The following is an 18,363-nucleotide window of genomic DNA, read 5'->3' on the forward strand; positions in this document are numbered from 1 at the left end:
AAAAAGGCAGGTAGATCGTTAGTCCCCATACTTTGTCAAGGCGCATCCGATTTCTTGAAACACCGGTGTGGTTTTTGCAGTTTGAAGTTCCTTTGCTTTTATAAAAGTAAAGAGAACACCGAAGCAAAATGCACAAAAGCGAGCCCCCCTCTCCCCCTCCCCTCGCAAAGGGCCCACGGTACAAATGAAACAAAACGCTTTGTAAGGAACAATGCGGAATAAAATTACTATTTCTGTGCATCCCAACAAAAAGTATCTATTCACGTTTACAACCCATCAGACTCACCTAAACAGCTAGTACATGCATCTTGCAGAGCTACATAAGTGCATGTAATGAGAGAAATTGAACAAGCGCTTCGCTAGACTGAAATTTCTCAGATAATAAATTGAAACCTGAGTAAGATGTTCAAGTTCGTAGTGCTAAGTTGAAATTATTTGCAAGATGAAAACGAATAATACTATGGGTTCCGTACAAAACAGGCGGGCGATAGGGAAGGAATGGGCGTCACGAATAGAAAATCTCAACGGCTAACAGTTTGCAGAACTCTCACTGTTTTTCTGCTAAAAATGATTGAATACCGTCGGCACAAAATGTTTCAGATTAGGCTTTCTGCAGTTAGTTTAACTTTTGGCTGTTACTCCTTCGCCTCAGAAATGATATTGTCGCAAAAGTCGTGTGTGTAGAAGCACCAAGCGCAATGTAATGCCATTTTAGCGATCAGTAATATTGTATACCTGTCTTGCTTTTGCCATGCTACCTTAAAGAACGGTGACATAGCTGGCAGATATTGGTAAAATAATTTGATCTTTTACAGGAACCCTACTTCCTTGACAGCAACCCTACTGCGAAAGATCATCATTGATACTCTTTATGCATCACTAATGTCATTGGTTTCTTGGGCTGCGTTCGCTAAATCTCCTCTGCTTTATGTTATACCTTGGGACATGGCGCATACCTACTCACGCACATACACATGCCTACTTGAAGGTTGCATCGTTACAGGTGCAGCTACATCACTAGCGGCACCCGTAACAATGCAACTTTCAAGATACATGCATGAATTCATAAAGGGCAGGTAAAACGGGCCCGTCGCCAACGCTATACAGCAAGTGCACCGTGGCGCCCCGGCCAGAGCAAATAACAAAGCCCTGCTTTTAACATCTAGTTGTAGTTCCCGATTTTGGACAGAGCGTTTGCCTCCGGCAATACATTTCTCGCGCTGCAATGCCGTATTCCCGCTCGTAAGATCTTTCCTAATTCATGGAAGCCGAACTAAAACCTTCATCTTTCTTCTAAACCGCCAGCAAAGGAGCTGCTCAAGGGTTTCTCACTCGCAGAGCGGCACAAGCTGGTCGTGCTTCCCAACAAGCTCGAGTGCCTCCATGGCCGCCGACTCGTAGCAGTGGTCCTGCAGCGTGCAGCCATCGGGGAACACCTGACCTGTGCACAGGACTGAGAGTAAAAGCAAACGCGGTCAAAAAAGTATGCCCTTGCAACGTGAAACTCAAGAATTTCAGGTCTCACAAGATTGGTCTACAATCCAGGCAGGTATGATAATAAATGTTACATTGAAATTATTGGCGGCCGACAAAAAGCTGCGAGATACGTGCCGAGGCACCTCAGGATTTACTTCAAATATCCGCATGTCTCCAGCCCACGTCAACCGTCCAATAGCTCAAGCTCATCGAGTCTACAGAAAAATGATTTTGACACTCCCTCCGAAAGTCAATCAATATATTCGGTAACAAGTTCTATCCTATCACTGGTAACAGTGGCAGGCCTTACAAGAGCCCTGGTAGATGCTTACATAATAAATTATGCTTATAGATTACACATGTATATTGGAGAACGATATTCCAAGCTCTACGGCTTCAATGCCTTCAATATCGTTCGACCAAAACAGAGCGACCACACGATGCTACTATAGGACATGTAGCTGCAGTAATTGGTGTTTAATTACTCAATGACATAATGTTGCACAAAGTCTTAACATAGATACAAGTCAAGAACACAGACACACCCCTGTCACACACGCACGTCAAGAAGACACATAGACACCACATCGCCGACGCTACTAACAACTTTATTCGAAAGGCAGCGATGTACATTAAACATATTCATGCAATGGGCATACACACGAGCCACAACGGACAGACTACAAAGGGTGTATAGAAAAGCCAGCAAGCCCATTTGAATGACTACCAAAAAATATATGTCCCGCTTTATGCAATATGTCAGAAGTGTAACTCACACGAGTGTTACTTTTATTTATAATAAATGCTTCCAAAATTTCACGTGCTATTTTGTCTTTGCTTCTACCCGAGATCTTGACATGAAATCTTGGCTAGCAAGAGCAGGATTTCCTGCGTTTTTCAAAAATACGCCAAGTCCTTCTGCAAGTCATCAGCATGCTTCCATATTCGATCATTAAAGCAGCGGCCAGCTAGTGCTACGTAGGACTTGCCACAGGTCCTGAGGGTTTCGTACACCACTGCAGTGGTCATGCTGCACGTAAAACTTGGCGTGATTCACGCGTCTCCGTGTGTCTTACGAGTGTCTGTGCCTGCTTTCTCGTTGCGCCCTGCTTATATGTCATGAAATGGGAGCCTGACTTTAGAACGCGAAGTTCAGTGGACGCGCCGATATGTCACTTTCGGTGAACGTGAGCGCAGTCAGTCATCCGACCAGCTGCTGTAGCCACTCGTTCACGGCAGTGAAGCACACTCGAGGCGGGAACAGTGCAGCGTGCGCTTGCGTCTCGTTGACATCACTTGTCGCTTCCGCCCCGGATGACAGAGCCTTGACAAGCCACAGCCGGCGAGACAGGATGATCGCCGCCAGATAACAGAGATAGCGTGCCGTTGACCGTTACGTCGACGAGGCGTGTCTCAGCACGGAAGTTACGCCCTCGCTTCGTTTAGTTTCAGAATCACGAGTGAAACACGCAAGCATTGACCATGACGATATGCGTGGCGACGCCCGAATTCGGGGGCGTCTGTCTGCAACATAATAATAATATTTGGGGTTTTACGTGCCAAAACCACTTCCTGATTATGAGGCACGCCGTAGTGGAGGACTCCGGAAATTTTGACCACCTGGGGTTCTTTAACGTGCACCTAAATCTAAGCACACGGGTGTTTTCGCATTTCGCCCCCATCGAAATGCGGCCGCCGTGGCCGGGATTCGATCCCGCGACCTCGTGCTCAGCAGCCCAACACCATAGCCACTGAGCAACCATGGCGGGTATGTCTGCAACATGTTTCCGATTGCAATGAGCGACAGCGAAAAGCTCATAGGAGCGCATACAACCTGGAGATTTTCGTTGCCAAACGAACACTGGGTGCATTAAGCATTGTCCGTATCTGTGTCCTAAATACTCGCTATGGAATGCGAACTAGTAAACTTATAGTGCAAAAGGATTAAGACATAAAATTTGGGCTGGTAATGTGCCCCAATGACGTATGCTTAATCACATTTGAAGGCTATGACGAAAAATGCAAGCCATCGCGGAAGCAGATGAGCCAACGCCTCACAAAGCGTCAAAAAGGCTGTCCCTTATTCTACTAACAAAAGCCTCAGGTAGCGCCTTTAGCTTAACCTTACGGGGCGCAATAGTTCCGTTTAAATTCCTTGTAGCACGGCCGAGCCCTGCCCACCAAGGCTCAAGGTCCAGTGAGCACGGATTTCTAGCACCCTACGTCCGTTTTCTCTCCTTTTATTTCTACTGCTTCTCAAGGGGTGATACTCAGAGTGACTAGCCGAAACTTTTTCGTTAAGATTTTCTTCATATTTGGCGAAAACGCTTGAACTTTGGAGCAAGAAATGATGCTTCAAACCAGTTTCAATGGGTTTATGCTCGCTCACGTAAGCTAAGAATAGTTACAGTCATACAACTTATAAATGAATTTTTTACATAAGCGAGACTGTGCTCTCGAGCTGCACAAAAAGTTTTAAAAATATAACAAAAAGGCGCACGACCTGTTCTTCAGGCCGCAAGTAGCTACGAAAAATAACACTACACAAGCAACCTATGAATTATCATTATTATTATTATTATCATCATTTGTTTTTAACACATATACACAGTTAAGAGGAAATGGAAAGCGATGAGCAGGCTGCCAGCTGCCACCGGAAGGGGCACAACGCCTGCAAGGTTTGAGAAGCAATGCGTAATCTTACTCGTATCTATACTTGAGTAAACGTATCCGTGTGATCAAAAGTGACTGCTCTGCTAAGAAGCGCTTCTTCAACTTAGCGTTTCTATATGCCTCTAACCGCTAGACGCCATCCCTTTAAGATGCTCATGAGCGTTTGACTTACGTGCCTGCCTACCAACTCTCAATTTCGAAAACTGGAAAAACAGTGCTGCCATTCCTGAAATGGCAGCAAAGTCATTTTGCATTTGCGAAGTGCGTTTATTTTACATTTGCATTCCGCCCTTATTTTCTTATCCTTATTTACTTATTCGCACGGTACGTCTCCTTCAGCCAAATATGTTTATCTAGATAGTATATTGTCGCCTGAGTTTCCATTCATCTGGTATGAAACTGCTATAGAGAACGCAAAGAGAATGGCGCTGAGGTGCAGTGTTGTCGTGTAGTGCATGCAACCGTTTTGCATAACTGCCATTCAACTCTCTGGATGACTTTGAAACTTGGAAGCGTTTTTCTGTCGTTACAAGCTAGCACCAGAAATAGCTCTATTGAGGTCTGGCAGTAGACGTTCGTTACACACAATGGAAAGATTTGTGTTCACGCTGTCTCGAATTGGAACTAACTTTATTCGCGAAGAATTTTCAGTTTAGTTCTCGAACACATTATAACTTCTATATTACGAACTCAAAAGTAAAATTATACGTTTTCAGCGGTAATTGTGTAGGAGTACACGTGGATAAAACCTTTTTGGTGTATTTTTACACCATCACTTGTGCCCACCGTCTTTGTATGTGAACAGCTATAGCGTGCCAGCTGGTTTTATTGGTGACGGCCATCATGCAGATCACAAACGCGTCTTCACGGTGGAGTTTTTCTCGGTTAGATGTAGCACTGAGAAAGGAAAATTTATTTTAAGATTAATTGTGGTGTTTTACGAGCCAACAGCAGAATTGTAATAAAGCACGCGCAGTGGGGGACTCGGGGTTAATTTTGACCATGTAGATGTTCTTTTTTTTTCTTTGTGCCTAAAACTAAGTGCATGGACGTCTTTATATTTCGCTCCCGTCGAAATGGGGCCGCCGTGTCCGGGAATCGAACCCAGGATTACGTGCTCAGCAGCACATACCTTCAGCCGTAAGGCACCACGGCGGCGGAGAAAGGGGGAGGGGAGATAAATAAAAAAATTGCCTCCTTTCAGGTACAAAGTCGTCGCTTTTTCGTTTCGAATGTCAAATGTTCTAAGCACTGCAGCACAACAGTTACAATTATGTGAACAACCCTTTCCTTATACAATAAATGTTTCTCAAGTGAAAAAATATCAGCACGCTATGCAGTTGGGAGCAAATGAGGCAGCGCCGTGAAACGTCCCAGTTTGGGCATACACAATAGTATGGCATTGTAAACATTACAGCACACGGCTCTTACGGAAACGCTGCGTAAAAAGGCACGCGCTTTGATACGTCATCGCCTGAGTGGCATTGTGTCATCTGTTCTGAGAGCATGAACAGACAGGGAAACCGAAACAGGTAGTCGCAGTCGGGTGCCCTATATCAACGAACGTATCTGAGGCATCCGCACTAGTGCACGCGACGCCCGCTGTCTTCGCGTTTTGCGGCTTTCACAGGTTCTATAAAGAGCCACGCAGTGGACGTTGTCCGGCGACCGCGTAGCGCGAACAAATCACCAGGAACCACTGTGGCCGGGAGTGATATTCTTTAGCCTGATTCTGTGACCCAGTTATAAAGCAAGAAGACTATATGTCGATTTAGGGGACATATTTCGTCGGAACAATTAGAGAACCACAGTGAAATACTAATGGAGACTACCCATAGGCAACGTAAATGTTACGTTTTTAAAGCGAAGCTTTCTATGTCTCACTGATTCGTCCGTGAGCACCGAAAACGCACTGTAGGAAAGCCAACTTACACATCTGCGTAGAACACTGCAGTTTACATTCGCAGTACGATACCAGCGTCGAGCGGTTGGCCGGTCAGTGCCTGATAACGGCGTGAAGCGATGAGCTCAGCCAGAGTAGCGCATGCACACGCGGAAGCGAAAGTTGCGTCTGCTAGGCATGGGCGCTCTCGCTATCGCAATTAACTGATCTTCCCTGCTTGTCGCTGACAGCAAGTGCACGTGAACACGGGCTCGTCTCAGGATGTGTAAAAAAAAAAAAATCAAAGTCCCTTTCTTAAAGAAGGTTCGACGCCACGCTACCCAGGCGAACTGTATATATGTGCATTGCATTACGGGTGTCACACGATGCAATCCCGGCAGTTACCATGGGTAGATCGTGCGTGCAGCGCCCGGCCGAAGAAGCTGCCGTACGCGAACGTAGGCGCGAGCGCGATCGTGCCCGTATTGCCGATCCCGTGTATTGGCAGCGGCACGCAGAGGCCATGTGGGAGACGCTTGTCCAGTCGACATGTCTACTGGTCTTGTGATCGTCATCGTATGCATCAGACCGCACACGTCTCGTGGTGACGCGGAAACGCCGATCCTCGTGTGTGGTGACTTTAACATCCACGTGGCGAAAGAGCACGGCAAATGGATCAAACGTTTCATGCTAGATCAGTACTCGTTGAAACTGAGGACGCTACAGAGACCCACGACGGAACACCGTTCCTGCATTGATCTCATGTTTGTCAGCCAGCTGTGTCCCGTTATGATCGCAGAGCCTCTGACCGTCTACTGTAGCAATCACAAGGCAATACTGCGCGCGTGTAGAGTCGTCCGTGAAAGTGTGAGTCTGTGCGTGTAATCAACAGCTACATGATCCAAAATAAAGGATATGCAAGCTAACGAAATGTGTCTTGATTCAACCTCAACGTTCAAAAATACAATCCTAAACAAGCAAACGAATCACATATGCATAGCATCGGGTCGCTCAGGATTTCTTGGGTTCATTGCGCCGTCATTCGCTTTGGAATTTGACTTTGATTCAGTTTGCATCGGGGGAAAGCTTCGAAATTAGCCATCGTTCTTTAAGAGAGGGGCTTTGATTTGCATACTCACATAAGCCGCAAAACCTGAAGCCACTGGCAAGCGACCTTGTGTAATGGTTGGAAAATATGGCATATTCAACGCACTTGCTGGAAAGAACGTTAGGCAAAGCTTTCTTTAGTTGCTTTAAATAGATGCTACGCCAAACCATACCTGCAACTGTATTTTACTTTAAACCGAGGTGCGGCGTTAACACACGCCGCACCTCGGTGCAGGACCCCCACCCAAGTCTACTCGGCTAGACGCCAACACCAAACCTGGTGAAGGAGGTAAGCAAGCTAGGTTGAGTTGAGTTGAGTAGTTGTAGGCTACTGGTGGGATTAGCCACGCAGTTGCTGCCGGCAGTTGTTCCACCGTAGCAACAAATAAAATAAATAAATCGCGTAAATCAGACACAGACTTCACAATTACAAATAGTCACTCATAAGGTCACCATGTGAAGGCCGAATCCATATCCTGTAGGTAATATAAAAGAAGGCGAGAAACCTCCTTCCTACACAACTGGTTCCCACGCGGTAAAACAATGTCCTGAAAGGAACTGTGAGGAACTCATGTCTTCTTGAAGGTACACATGCTGCAGCAGAGTCATTGTAATGCGTCAGCATTATCAGTATGATCAGGATTTCACAGCGTCCAAGATAGGCTCGCGTTAAACCAGAGCGAAAAACTTTCAAGGACACACATCCGGCACTGCCATCATAATCAGTCCACCAAGTCATCACCGTTGATTACGCCGTCTCTCTGATAGCAGGTGTTTTGATTACAACCCCAGCTATATGCGCCAACTTTACTGCTACCTAGTTTCCGGGATAAGCCCCGTTTATTCGGTGAGAAACCGAACAGCACCGTTTCCAGACCCCGGGGAAGTAGCTAAAGAAAGCTTCAGTTTAAACCTACTACTGCCCCCAAGCAAGCGCCCTTCTATTATTGTCTGACTGCATTCGGTATGTTTAACACTCGAGTGCTTTGTTGTAGCATAGCCTTCTATATACGATAGCACAAGTAGTGAATTACGGAGGCAGTGGTTACAGAAATTGATCATGGGAGATTCTACCAGCACCTCGTTTGCATCGGTTTGGCGACGAACACTCATGCAGCTTGTGCGCACCCTAGGGGGGGGGCAGGGTAACCGCATGTCTGCTTCTACAACGGCCGCGGCTGCGCATGGAGCGGCTGAGCGCAGCCGCGCGCGCCTATCTTGGAATTAATCTGCTATGGGTTCGCAGGCTAGCCGGCGAGAGATAGCTGTTGGCTTCGTGTGCGCTGTGTTCTAGCGCACGTGGTTCGCATCGAAGCGAGAGGCAGCACGAAGGGGAATTCGCTCGCCGCTGCTGCCACTCTCCATCACGCCAGTGTTTTGACAGATAGCGTACGCGGTCATCCAGTGAAATGTTTCCTTGTTTGCCTGAGCGCGTGTGTCACCGTGCTTGTCGATTCGATTAGTAAGTAGAGAGAGACAAAAAGGGAAGGAAAGATAGGGATGTTAGTCATAGTAAATACCGCCTGGCTACACTGTGCTGGGGAAAGGGGTAAAGGGAATAAAAGGAGAAAGGAGAGAGAAAGAATTCATAGGCCCCTAAAAACTTCAGCAAAGCCCTTAAGGTCTTGAGTGCCGAACCCCGTCTGGACGAGTGTCCCAGGACTTTCTCTTCTGTGAAGGGGCGATTGTGCAGTTTTTCGAGCGTGGTCACGAACACTTTTCTTGGCACATTGTAACGTTGACAGTCACAGAGAGGGTGCGCGATCGTCTGCTCGCCGCCGCAGGCGTCGCAAGCAGGAGTGTCGGACATTCTAATGCGGAAGGAATAGGAGTTCGGGAATGCCACGCCGAGCCATAGGCGACACAGAAGTGTTGCTTCCGCTTATGGTAACCCTGGTGGACGACGGAGTTGCAAACGTGGATCTAATCTGTGAACACGTACGCTCATGAATTCACTGGCGCTCCACAGAAATTGCGTAACCTCGCGTGCGAGGGAGCGAAGACTTGCGGCAGCATCTCTTCTTGACAGTGGTATGGGTAAACTATGGGCATCTTCGTGGGCCGACCGGGTAGCGTCATCCGCACTTTGATTTCCCCAAATTCCGCAGTGACCCGGTATCCACTGGTAGACTATGCTGTGCCCCTTGTCGATGGCGTGATGGTGGAGTAGTCGGACGTCTGCGACTAAGTACACATTAGGTCCCTGGTTGAAAAGGGACAGCAGACACTAGAAAGCGGCGTTTGAATCACAAAAGATGGACTATGAATGTGGTGATTTGGGACCAATAAACTCCAGAGCAGCACGGATATCTGCGAGTTCTGCAGCCGTCAATGATGTAACGTGATACATCTTGAATTTGGTGGTGACATTGAGCGGGAACACCACTGCTCCGGCTGAACCTTTAGAGGAGACAGAACCGTCCGTGTAAACGTGGGTGCGTTCGATGTACAACCATCTCCTTAGGCTTTTTCCGTGCTTTCATTCCATGAAGGAATGAAAGCACGGTTTGTTTGAGGGCGAAACATGTCATCTCCGTTTTCCTTTTGATGCCGCGAATGACAAGAAGGGCCCGGAGTGGATGCAGGCACCACAACGGTAGAGATGGTTGTGCTGCAGATGTCAAGTTTGACGGTAAAGTTCCGTGGTTGACGGCAATAATTTTGCTAGACGCGGAACGAGGTCGAGTAGGAGGACGGGAGGCGAGATGATGCTATGGAAGTCGGGCAAAATGCCTGATGTGCATCCTTAAAGCGTCGACATGAATATACGCATTGATGGGGTTGTCATGCGGGATGGCTATTGTTGCTGCCGTGGATGCAAACCTGGGAAGGCCAAGACAAATTCGCAGAGCTTGAATTTGCACAGACTCAAGGGCTTGAAGGTTGGTCTTACCGGTCCCTACCAGTACAGGTAATCTGTAGCGTAGGAGACCCAGAAACAGTGCGTTATAGAGTTGGAGCATCGTACTCACAGACGCACCCCATGACTTTCCTGCAAGAAATCTGAGCACGTGTGTTATCATTAGTTTCCTTTTTAGGTAGGAGACATGAGAACTCCAGGAGAGGCCTCGATCTATTATCCCTCCTAGAAAAGGGTGCGCCTACTCGTAGGCAATAGGCTGTCCATTATTTCTAACAACGTAAGGTCTCATTGCTTTGTGCGGAAAGCGCCCATAGAGAACTTATCGGAGGACACCTCCAGACCTCGTGCTCGCAGATAACTTGATGGTAGTGTGGCGGCTTTTCGGAGTATGGCGCACACTTGTGGACGCGTCGCTCCTGATGACCAGATGCACATATCCTCCGCACATGTCGACACATGGACGGATTGTGGAAAGGTATGAACCAGCTCGATGAGCACGAGGGTAAACAGAGTGAGGCTCAAGACTCTGCCTTGTGGTACTCCACGGTAGGCGTTGTGTTGTGATGACGCACCATCATCTGTTTGCACAAAGGATGACTTGTCCTTCAAGTAGCTGAATATCTATCGAAAGACAAGGGCACCTAGGCCGACATCGCCCAAGACGTCCAGGATGGCTCGATGGGTTAAGTTGTCATAAGCACCTTTAAAGGTCCAGGAACATGGCCGCTGACAGTCTCCTTAGGAGTTTTTTCGTGCTGAACAGACGAAACAAGATCTATGACGTTGTCTACAGAAGAGCGTCCTCATCGGAAGCCTGCCATAGCCTCAGGGTATATCTTGTAGTGTTCTAGATACCACTCTAGACGCGTCAGCACGATCCTCTCCATCACCTTTCCTAGACAACTGGCCAGATCAATGGGACGATAAGACGCCACCTCTAGGGGGGATTTACCTAGTTTGAGCAGAGGCTTAAGGTGGCTGGACTCCTTCACGCTATGAATGGTTCTACACCTCTAGAAGAGCATGCTGGACTGTTTGACTGTGGTTGCCAAGAGCTGCGTATGTCAACCCGTCAGGCCCAGGCGATGAAGGAAGTCTGCACGCTGCCAACGCCACTTGCAACTCCTCGATGGAAAACAGATTGTCTATACGAGAATCCCGCAAGATTGGAACGTCAAGTGGGTCATGTACGAGGAACGAGGACGGTAGACCAGCAACCTTCAAACAGAAATCCTCCGCTACGTCGATCCCTCGGCGACCTTCACAGAGAGCCAGGAATTTGAAGGGGTAGCATTGCTGTGGTGATGTTCGAAGACTGCGCACCGTTCTCCATATATGGTATAGGCGATTATGTGGATCGAGGGAATCACAAAAAATCTTCCACCTTAGGGACTGCAGGGAGTTTATCCGACGCTGGATCTTCTTCTCTATTCGTCTAGCCTCCCTTAGGTGGTAGATGGACTTGGTGCGCCTGTAACTTCGCTCCGCGCGACAGCGAATCGCTCGAAGCCGCTCCAATTCTGTTTCGAATTCAAAAAAACTTAGGAATATGCCTCAAAATTCTTGTGGCTTCTCGAGCAGAGTCGTTAATGAGCTCCTCAATGTTGCCAGGCGGACACTACTCGATCTTTCGGCAATTCTTCTCCATGAGCAACGTGTATTTAGGCCAGTCGATGCTTTGAAGAACTGTCGTAGACTGTGACTTGCGTATGCCGCCGATTTTACCCTATGTTGGAACGTGGTCACTACCATGTATTTCGTTGTCCGGAAATCACTTCAGAATGGTACTGAGGCATCTTGAAACAAAAGTTAACTCCAGACAGTTGGTGTATGTCAATCCCCGCAGAAAGGTGGGACTGCCATTAATTAGGCAGCAGAGGTCAAGGTTCGACGCGAAGGATAGTGCCCGTCTTCCTCGACAATCCATCTTCAAGCTTCCTCATAGCGGGTGATGCACATTGAAATCGCCGCTAAGAATCCGTGATCCAGGTGTCGCGGTTAAAACTGCAGTTAGTCTTGCGTTGTCATATCGACTCGAAGGTGAAATGTATGCACCTACGAGCGTGAGTGAAACGTTCTTGCATTTTAGAGTCAAGCATACATACTGATTGTCGGCATCAGGTGCCACTGGGTGTGAAACATAAGTGAAAGCGCATCTGACGGAAACGATGACTTTGCTGTGGTCGCTACAGGTGGCAGACATGAAAGCTTCATATCCTGATAGGTGGATGACGCTCTCATTGTTTGGCTCACAAATGACAATGATTGGAAAGTTGTGCTCAAAAACAAACGGACGAAAGTCCCAAATGCGGGATTTAAGGCTTCGAGCATTCCACTGGAAGATAGACGCTTCCTTGACTTCTTTAAGGAACGAGTGCTGAGGAGCAGCCATGGTGCTTCTCAAGACCGGGCAGTACCGGATTCAGGGCATTCAGTATATGAACTGCGTCTCGAGTCGTCGGAGTCTGTATGGCAGTTGGTAGTACTCGTAGTGTGTTCATAAGGGTCCGTATCATGGTGACGACTTGTTTGTCGTCGTCTAGGCTGCTGTCAAAAGGTGAAGCATAATTCGGCGAGCGTGCTACACCTTGCTGCTCCGCTGGTTGGTCTAGCCATGGCAACGGCGGCCACTCATCGCATGAGGCAGTGATATTGGATACTTTCTGGTTAGGAACCTTGTTGCTAGGATTGCTAGTTGTCTGTGGAAGTTTGTGGAATGTCAGTGGACGTGGTGCATCCTTAGCAATAGCAGTGGGTTTTCTAGACCTCCGGCAATGTGAACACCGACGCCGCACTTTAGCGGCAGCCTCCCTGTGTGGCGAACCATCTCTGACCGCTTGCCTCAATTCTTTAAGCTCATTTTACACATGTGGGCAATTCTTTGAAGATGTACCGGGAGAGCCTTGACAATTGGCGCACTTTTGCATTTCTGCACGACAGGCGTCGGAGCTGTGCGACCCAGAGTATCGTGAGCACACGGAAGCATTTGTGCAAACCGCACTAACGTGCCCTATCTTTTGACACCTCCGGCATTGAAGCCGCTTTGACACAAAAGGCCGCTCAACGTGTCAGAAGTGCCCGACTTAGACATCTGACGGTAGGCTGTCTCCTTTGAAAGTTAGCTTCAAACAGGGTGAATTCCCCAGGCGACGAGCTTGCAATATAGCAATTCCCTCTGTCACTGGCTTGATAAGTATATGCGCGTCAGCATCGCTTATGAAATTATCTACGTCATACACCACACCGGCCGTAGAGTCATGATCGTTTTGCTTATAGCAGCGCACTTTGGCGCTATCCAGCACCTTAACGTTACTAAGAGCGTCCAGCGCGCTGCGGTTTGTGACATCTATAGCGAGAATGTTCTTTAGGGCGTTCATCCTTACATCTTTGATCTGACCCGGAGCAAGGGCCTCGAACGACACAGATGTAGCTTGGCAGTTGAGCCGGTTTAGATTGTCGCTAGCAGCAACCGGCACAAATAAAATTGTGTGATCCGATGACTTTTGCGTCGTGACCACAGTTGTTTTGTGGATGGAGATGTCCTGACGAGTCTTCTTTTTACTTTGTGCTTTGCTACGGGCACGAATTCACTGTCACGCGAGGTTTAATCACTGGTCGCTGAATAGATCAAAGTGTCCTCGCTGTTGGTGTCACTCGGGCGACTAGACCGCTTTCTCGGAGCAGCCGCTGTTGATGTGGAAGAAACCGGCACCCCTCCAGGTGACTCCACGTCCAGCGCCGTAGCTAAGGGAGCGGTGTCTCCCACAATGTAGCTTGAAATTCGCAGAGACAAAAAAAAGCAGCGTTCCACACAACAAACACTTCATCGTCCTCCTGATTAATAAGTGAATGTTTAGAGCAGTTTATGCAGCTAATAAATCTACTAACCTTACCGCGTATAGCTCTCTCAAAATTTGCTATCGCAACCAATGCATTGTCTTTAGTGCGAAACTGGGGCTTTTTTTAAACTGGAAGCTTTGGCTGCTGTTAAGAGGCAGATTTTAAACAATAGTTCCTAAGAACAGCACCGATCATAAATTTATTATATGTGGTTTTCTAATTGAAAGTAACATTTCTGAGAAAAAAAAATATTTTCTTCCGCTGGATAGTGTTTGCAAGATCGTTACAGATTCCCACCTCTGACAAGAGAAACTACAACGACGCCTGTTATACTTAATGTTCCTTTGGAAGCGCTTTCTCAGGTGCGCGCACAAATGCTGAAAAAAATACGCAGATTCAACCCACTGTGGGAATCGATGTAAGCGAAGCTTTCGGTGCTGTTTGCTTTGACAGACGATAAGTAGTGATGTTAACAGGGAATGTTAAACTTAGTCGCTGTTTAGTCCAAGACGAGACCTTGAGTGCATCACTGCTGTCTGTCTGCGTAGTACACAGAACACACAAGGAGACGTGTTTGCTTGAGGCATTGTTGCGCCATAATTTGTCATCTCTGAGAGGGTTGAGCATTATGATTACTCCACATGGCAGATCACACCATCTCAGAAGCACTAAACTTCAATGGAATCATGGGGCTGTATGTTCCAAAACCACAATTGGTTTAAGAGGCAGGCCGTAGAGACGGGCTCAGGATTAGTTTTTACGCCCTAGTGTTCTTTAACGTACACCTAAATCTAAGTGCACTCGCTTCGTCGTATTTCGCTCCTGTAGAAATGTGGCTGCCGTGGTTGCGATCAAACCCGCAACCTCGAGCAATGTCATAGCCGCAAAGCTACCGAAGCGCACACTGAAGTGTAGATTTGACCAGTGACCGCTTTGAAGGGGATGTCACCTAGACCCTACGGCGCTTTCATTTTGCTTTGAGTTTGCACGCCCTACTTCCGTTGTCCGCTTGACAAACTTGCATGATGTTTATTTTTCTGAAATAGCAGAAACGTAAGGTACCGCACTTCAGTTTACCGGCAACCGTTGTCGTCAATATAGTAGTAGCATTTCCTAACCTTCTCACTTCACCTTTTCCCTGCTCCCCCCCCCCCCCCCCCATTTGTATTGCAACTGCGAGCGAAGAATGGCGAGGCCGTTATTCACTCGTTTCGCGACTACGTAGGCTCTACCCATTTTCTACCTCCTCTCTCCAGTTCCTTCTGCGTCCCTTCTGGACTAGCACCTTAGCAGAAAGGTAAGCGCTGCAGTTTCTGCAGTGCTCTTCCTGTTGGTCACGGATAATTACAGCTTCCAACAGGGTGTTGGGGCGACGCCCAGGAAGCTCCACAGGGCGTTGTTCACATTCGAAGCGGTGCAAAGGTCCACACGTGTTTGTGACATCGCCTTTTTTCTCCGCCACGCTACTTCCACGCACATATATATATATATATATATATATATATATGTTCTGAACCACTCCCCGACGCGGCGTGCAAGACAATCATAGCAGCAGCAGTGGAAAAGTCGACAGGAGAGGAAAAGAAAGCTTCGCTTTAAAAATTTTCGGTTGCACACGAAGGCGAAGCATTGCAAGCTATAGCAAACTTTAGCGTTGCGCTGAAGGGGCCTCATAACGCCAATGTAATGAGGAGCGTGCCAGTGTCGTTGCAGTTGTCGCAGCGGCAATGAACGGCGCAGGAGATGAGACTGTAGCAAAACCTCAAGCGCTGACCAGTGTGCAAATAAAGGTTTGCATAAATTTAGCATGATGTCGGAACCGTGTAGTATGCATACAGCTGCTCAGCAAAAAGGCTAATCTCTGTGCGCACAACGCTGATGCCATGAGTTGAAGCCGGAACTGGCACCGCCAGTGCTGACTGAGTGGAGCAGAATGGTGCGTCCACTTGTCTTCGTCGCTTTTCGTACCAAACGCACTTCTGGTCCCTGGAGGCCTTCTAATCTATCCTCCACACACGGGCCGCCCATGCGTGGTCGATTTTAGGACAGCACGACAACACATTTGCGCTTGAGTGTACAGGCAGCTCCAACAACGGGATAGAAAGACGCCCACTGTTACGTTCAAGGTCTTACTGCACTCTTCATGCGCACGAACCATGCACAGTTTCCACCGTTGATGTCGTGATGTCCCATTCACAATGTACGTAGCATTGAGCCAAACTGTGGCGACTGAATTTCTCGCGATCGCTTCACAACGACCAAAGCCGCTGATATCTGCAGTTCCTTTCTCCTTCTCGACTGTCGCTTTGTGTAATCGCTCCAAATGTTTTGCTTTCCAGATTTCACGACGGTAACGTTGTTTGCGGACGATTGCATGTTATAGCAGCAAATTTCGCCGCTCGTGGACCACGAAGGTATACAGGGAGAAATTTCAGATAATTTCGCTTGGTATGACCTTGAGAGGACGTAACAAATTGCAGGAAAAAACTACTCATCGTGTAATACGAAAAGCGACTACCGACATTTTCTTTTCAATTTACTTGGAAACGTTACAGTCACGGTGGTTGAGCAAAATAAGTACCTTGACGTCACTCTCTCCAATAAGCTTTATTGAACAGCACACATATCTAATATCTGTGCGTCGCCTTACGTAAACTAGGTTTCCTAAACCGGAAAGTTAAAAAACGCTCTAGTGCGTGCTAAATTGATGACTTACACCACTTGAATAAGAGGCAAGGAGGTAGACTGTGCTGCGATTGTTTCGGATCTCCACACCAAACGTAATGTTATGTAGCAGGAGCGTACCTAACACAAAACAGTAAGACTAATATTCCTTAAATATAGAAAGGAAGATTCCCCCTCCGTATCGACGAACGAAAATGAAACACAAGAAGTGGAAACCCGAAGAAAATTCCTAGTCTGATGTTTCTTCATACCTGCTCGTCACGAAAAACAAATTCAAACTAACTGAATCTGTCACCCCATCATGACTACAAGGACTTGTCACAGTCATTAGCGTACACTAACCCCTATATTTGCGCGGAGAAACAACTTTGAAGCACCACTCTGAGCATCACTAACTCCCTGAGTGTCGTCGAGTTGAGTAATTGGGCTTGAGATATTAGGCGAATTTATTTTCTTTTTAAAAGAGTATGTTGCTTGAAATGCTTGTAACAATACGGTTCACATTTTGTTTGTTGTACTTATTTAATTTTTTCATTTGACATTTGCTTTATTAGGTGTTATTATTAGGTGTTAACTCCTCCTACTTAGGCAAACCCTTGGCTCACAGTACATTTAAAGAATTAAAGTAGAGAAATGATATCACACTTGATGAACAAACTCTGCCTCCGTCCTTTCTTGTGCCGTGCACAGCGACATTCAAAGCTATTTCTTCAATAAGTTTTCTCTGCAGCATTAGAACGTTTCTAAAAGATATAGATAAAATGGTTCCTAAAAGTTACGTTAGCGGTCATTCGATGGCACTGAAAATCTCATTTAAATTAAATTAAATCTCAAGGGGCTCAGTCATCGGACCTTTCAGCACGGCAGCACGAAATTGAGCCCTTCTGCAGTGCCAGTGACCTCGGTCCCAGCTGTGACCCACGCCCATCGAATATCCCTTTGTTAAAACACCTGACCATAACGTAAGCTTTCCATCACTGAATGTATCACACCGCATAACCGACGCAATATCTTACGCCGCAGTGAAGCCTTTTCTTGCCATTAAGATGTCATAGGGACTGAACGACGTTGTTCGTACTTTCTTTGGCGTGCTATGAAAGTTGAGTGGGCATGACCAACGGCCGGGGGCCCTCTACCTCTGTCTGGGCATTTCTTCTCCAACACAACATGTCTCTGTCGCCCATCGCATAAACCGAAGCTCCTGTAATGTCTACTGAAATCAAAGCTGATGTGCCTTGTACTCACCAAGCAGGCTTGCGAAAGCCAAGACGTCGAATGACACGGGCCTAAACATGGTCGGTTACGGAGTCCTTACGGTGATGGCGTCGGAGGGCTACGGAATGACTTCGACGAGACAGAGTCCTTTTCGCGAGACGCCAGGCAGTATAGGTACAGCAGTCGACGACGACGGTTGCCGGAAACGGAAGGGAAGGCTGGGGGCGATAGAATGGGGGAGGAGCCGCCATCCTCCTGGGCTCGGCAGCGGGCGGCTGGGCCGCGGCGGCGGAAGTCTGCGCCGTGACGCACGCATTCTTGATGGGCGCAGCGCTGGCACCCGCACCACAGGCCTGGGCTGCTGAAGCAGGATCTTCTGTCACTCCTCCAGCGGGGTTCGCTTATTTTGTGCGTCTTGCCTTTATCATGTTCCAGTCGTCGGAAGGAAAATAACAAACGAAGGTTCCGTGTTGCTCTCTGAGCCACGTCTTCCCGGCTTCTGGTGGCGGGGGCTCTGCTGGTGCTGATTCAAAATAACTGCCACTTAAGAACTGTATGCGCGTACACATCGCGTACGCTGAAGCGGCACAAAGGGTGCGACTGAACATGAAGCCGACCAGAT

At 47.6% G+C, this 18,363-nt stretch overlaps 1 protein-coding gene across 1 annotated transcript in view; it reads right to left on the reverse strand.

Moving 5' to 3' along the window:
• Positions 1–17,939, reverse strand: part of LOC142584780 (uncharacterized) — a 68,646-nt gene extending 50,707 nt beyond the window's left edge. The window contains exons 1-2 of the mRNA XM_075695038.1: positions 17,772–17,939; positions 1,333–1,453 (exon numbers count right to left, since the gene is read on the reverse strand). Of these exons, the coding sequence (XP_075551153.1) occupies positions 1,333–1,453; positions 17,772–17,820 (170 nt within the window). The 5' untranslated portion in view covers positions 17,821–17,939. The remainder of the gene's footprint in view (positions 1–1,332; positions 1,454–17,771) is intronic.
• Between the last annotated feature and the right edge of the window lie 424 nt (positions 17,940–18,363).

The sequence above is a fragment of the Dermacentor variabilis genome, chromosome 6 (genome assembly GCF_050947875.1).
Source record: "Dermacentor variabilis isolate Ectoservices chromosome 6, ASM5094787v1, whole genome shotgun sequence".
NCBI classification, from domain to species: domain Eukaryota; kingdom Metazoa; phylum Arthropoda; class Arachnida; order Ixodida; family Ixodidae; genus Dermacentor; species Dermacentor variabilis.